Source organism: Papaver somniferum, chromosome 6, assembly GCF_003573695.1.
Source record: "Papaver somniferum cultivar HN1 chromosome 6, ASM357369v1, whole genome shotgun sequence".
Taxonomy (NCBI): Eukaryota; Viridiplantae; Streptophyta; class Magnoliopsida; order Ranunculales; family Papaveraceae; genus Papaver; species Papaver somniferum.
The window spans coordinates 43,823,592-43,826,776 of record NC_039363.1 but is presented as its reverse complement, the minus strand read 5'-3'; the positions used below and the strand labels follow the sequence as shown (position 1 = coordinate 43,826,776).

Here is a 3,185-nt window from a genome sequence, read left to right as displayed (position 1 = left end):
TATCGAAAATTATTAAATACCAGAAATCTAGGTTGGGGTTAGTGAAACATGAACCTAAGAATTTGGATATAGGATTGAATAGATCTAAAGAGATATCAGTGGAGAAGCCAAGGAAATATATAACGACAGAATATCATATGATATTAGAAGTCGTAATGGAGAGAGAGGATATTGAGTATATGGAGTTATTACAAAAAAAAAACTTGAGAGATAGTGGCGGGATTATTAGGAGTTTCGAGAATTCATGAATTTTGGGAGTTTTTTTACTGCTTGTAGTTTTTGTGGATTCTTCTTGAATCGATGATAGTGAGACAGTTATGTGATGAATTAATGGGTCACCATAACTAATTAAAATTAAGTAATTTTGATTGAGTTTTTAAACTGGCTCTCCATATTAAAGTAGTTGCGGATGCTTCGAGGAGACTTGTTGCTAACATGAAAAATCTATCTTTCTTGGAATTTTATGCCTAGAATGATAACACCTTCTACTGAAGAGGTACTGGACGCAATGGGACCAAAATAATGAAGATCAAACATTTTACTCCATTGTAAAATTCGTTGGTTTTAGGTGGTGGAGATGATGATGGTGGTGAGCGGGTGGTGTTGTCGAGATATAAGCCCTAGATTAGGTTAACAAATGTAAACAGGATGTGTGCGTGTTAATGGATTGTGTGTCAGCAAAGGTATTTTGGTCCAAGTTAGAAAAATATATTGAATAGGATACCGAGTTAACTAAAGTTTTTGGTTTCCTCAGATCCATTTTTGCTTTCCCTCTAACAAAAATCGACGATTTAGGGAGAGGGGGAGAAGGAAGTTGTGTTTGATGAAGATGATTATCCATAAAATAAGGTAAGTTTTGTTTACCCGACCTAGATAAAGTTAAACAGAAATGAATTTAAATGGTTTGGATGGGATTTAGGGAAAGTTGCGATGGAAAATAGGTAAAAAAAAATCTTTTTCTTTGTGTAATTTCACGGCAAAGTAGCAAGCTTAACCTCTTAATTGCTAGCTAGACTCAGGGATCGCACGCACTTTCCACGTACTCAATTCCTTTTTAGTTATTCTACTAGCCAACTGGTTGTGGGCGCCACCTACTAAGCTAACACTAACCATCGTCGTGGCCCCCTCACCGGACGAAGTGAGATTTTCGGATATAATTAGGCCTACCGAGCGAAGCGAGGGAGGACTCTATATATGGTGACTTTGTGTCAATGTGGCACATAACTTTTTTCTCCAATTTAACACAAAAAAATTTGGTGTTGGTGACAAAAGTTTGGTGGTCGTTTTTTACTGACCAAAATATCCCCACTAAATCTGAGTTATTACTCAGTATCCCCTTTAAATCTAAATTCCTAAAAATGAAAGAACACCATTAAAATTAAAATAACGAACACCACAACCGCTGGTACATGCGCAATCTATGTCTCCACCAACACCGCCTCTTTTGTAACACCACCACCACCAAAATCACCATTAATACACTTATGCTCAAAATCAACTTCACCTACCACCACCACCACCACCACCATCACCAGTCCCACCACAACCTCCACCTCTGCCACCGCGTCCGCAACCACCAGCAGCTCCACCACCACCTCTAACAACAACAATACCTCCACAATCACCAACAGCTCCGCACCACCTTTAACGATAACACCTGCACCACCAGAACCACCACCGTCACCTACACCAGCAAAAACAACAACACCACAAACAACACAATGCCACCACCTCTACGGATAACACCTCCACCACCACCACCTTCGTCATCACATTTCTTCACCCACATCTACCACCTCCGAATACACCTCCACGACCACCACCTCCGAAAAAACGAACATCACATCCACTATTACCCACAGATCCACCACCTTCTATACTGATAGCTCCTCCACTACTAGCAGCAGCATCTTCAATTCTTGATTTTGAGATTAATAAATTGAATGATAATTATTGTTAGTCATTCGATTAATCTTGAGATTATTAATCAAATTTACCACAAATTTATTTCATATACAGTCAGTTAAACAAATTTCAAGTTCAAAATTCTGGGAAAACTCCATTAAATCGATCGGAAACGATCAATTTTAGTACCCTTATCATTCAAAATAAAAAGAAAAAACAACTTTAGATTTTAAAAAATCCATTTGAATGAGTTAATCAGACAAAAAATCCATTCCATTTATTGCAAAGAGAACGTAAAGTTACCAATTTCATCGATCGAACCTTTTTTTTTAGCCAATTATAACAAATTTCACAATTACAAAATATGTTTTCTTTGAATAAAAACAGAGTATTGTAAACTGATCACTTTGAAGACGATGAAGGTTTAGATATGGGCTTCATCCAACCCACTACCCCATATTCGACCCACATTATTAACACCTTTGTTTTTTGAGAAAAAAATGAACAAAATTGAACAAAAAAACTAAGAACTGGAGACTGAAATTACAATTTCAATTCGTGTTTCAACTTTTTTTACTGGACGTACAAAACCCATAGCTTCTTCACTTGACATAACAACATCAACACCAGCAAAAATTTATAAGAGATAGGGAAAAATTCTAAGAAAGAGAAGAAGTATGGAGCATTTGATACTTACTATTGTTCTGACTATATCTCCAACAAATTGATCTTCTATGCAACCTTGCAGTTGAAGGGACGTTGTTTATTTCTCAAAATTCTTTTATTGATCTTCAATAAAAAAAAAACCACCTTTTCCTAAGGCATTAATCTCTTACTCGAATCTTAAATATCCCCAAAATCCGCTAATAAACACCATTAATAAAATTAAAAGCATCTAAACATCTTATATGTATTCACAGATCAATTGACCGTACCAAAAAACAAATTTTTAAAACTTTGATCATGTGCGGAACAAAAGAATGGGGTTTAGTGGAATTGAGAGAAGATCAAAGAAAAAAAACGAGAATATGATGATTTATGTTTCTTCTGATCGAAGAGATAGCTAAATTTACCTATACATCCTTATTTCTTTATTTCGTTAAGTATGAATTAACGTTTAATCCCGGATTAGCCGGGCTTTAGACACTCTAGTCCTCTCATCTCAAGCTTAGTACTAGGAGGTCTAAATTTACACAATTTGAAACAAGTCGATCCTTTTGTGAACGATTTAGTCCAAAATGTTATTTTTTCAAGACAAAAATACACATCAACCAAATGTT

At 35.9% G+C, this 3,185-nt stretch overlaps 1 protein-coding gene across 1 annotated transcript; it reads right to left on the bottom strand.

Moving 5' to 3' along the window:
* Window positions 1–1,418: 1,418 nt before the first annotated feature.
* Window positions 1,419–2,063, bottom strand: LOC113290769. The gene is made up of 3 exons (XM_026540352.1): window positions 2,018–2,063; window positions 1,788–1,910; window positions 1,419–1,684 (listed from the first exon to the last, which is right to left on the bottom strand). The coding sequence occupies exons 1-3, from the start codon at window positions 2,061–2,063 to the stop codon at window positions 1,419–1,421; spliced, it is 435 nt and encodes a 144-aa protein (XP_026396137.1).
* Between the last annotated feature and the right edge of the window lie 1,122 nt (window positions 2,064–3,185).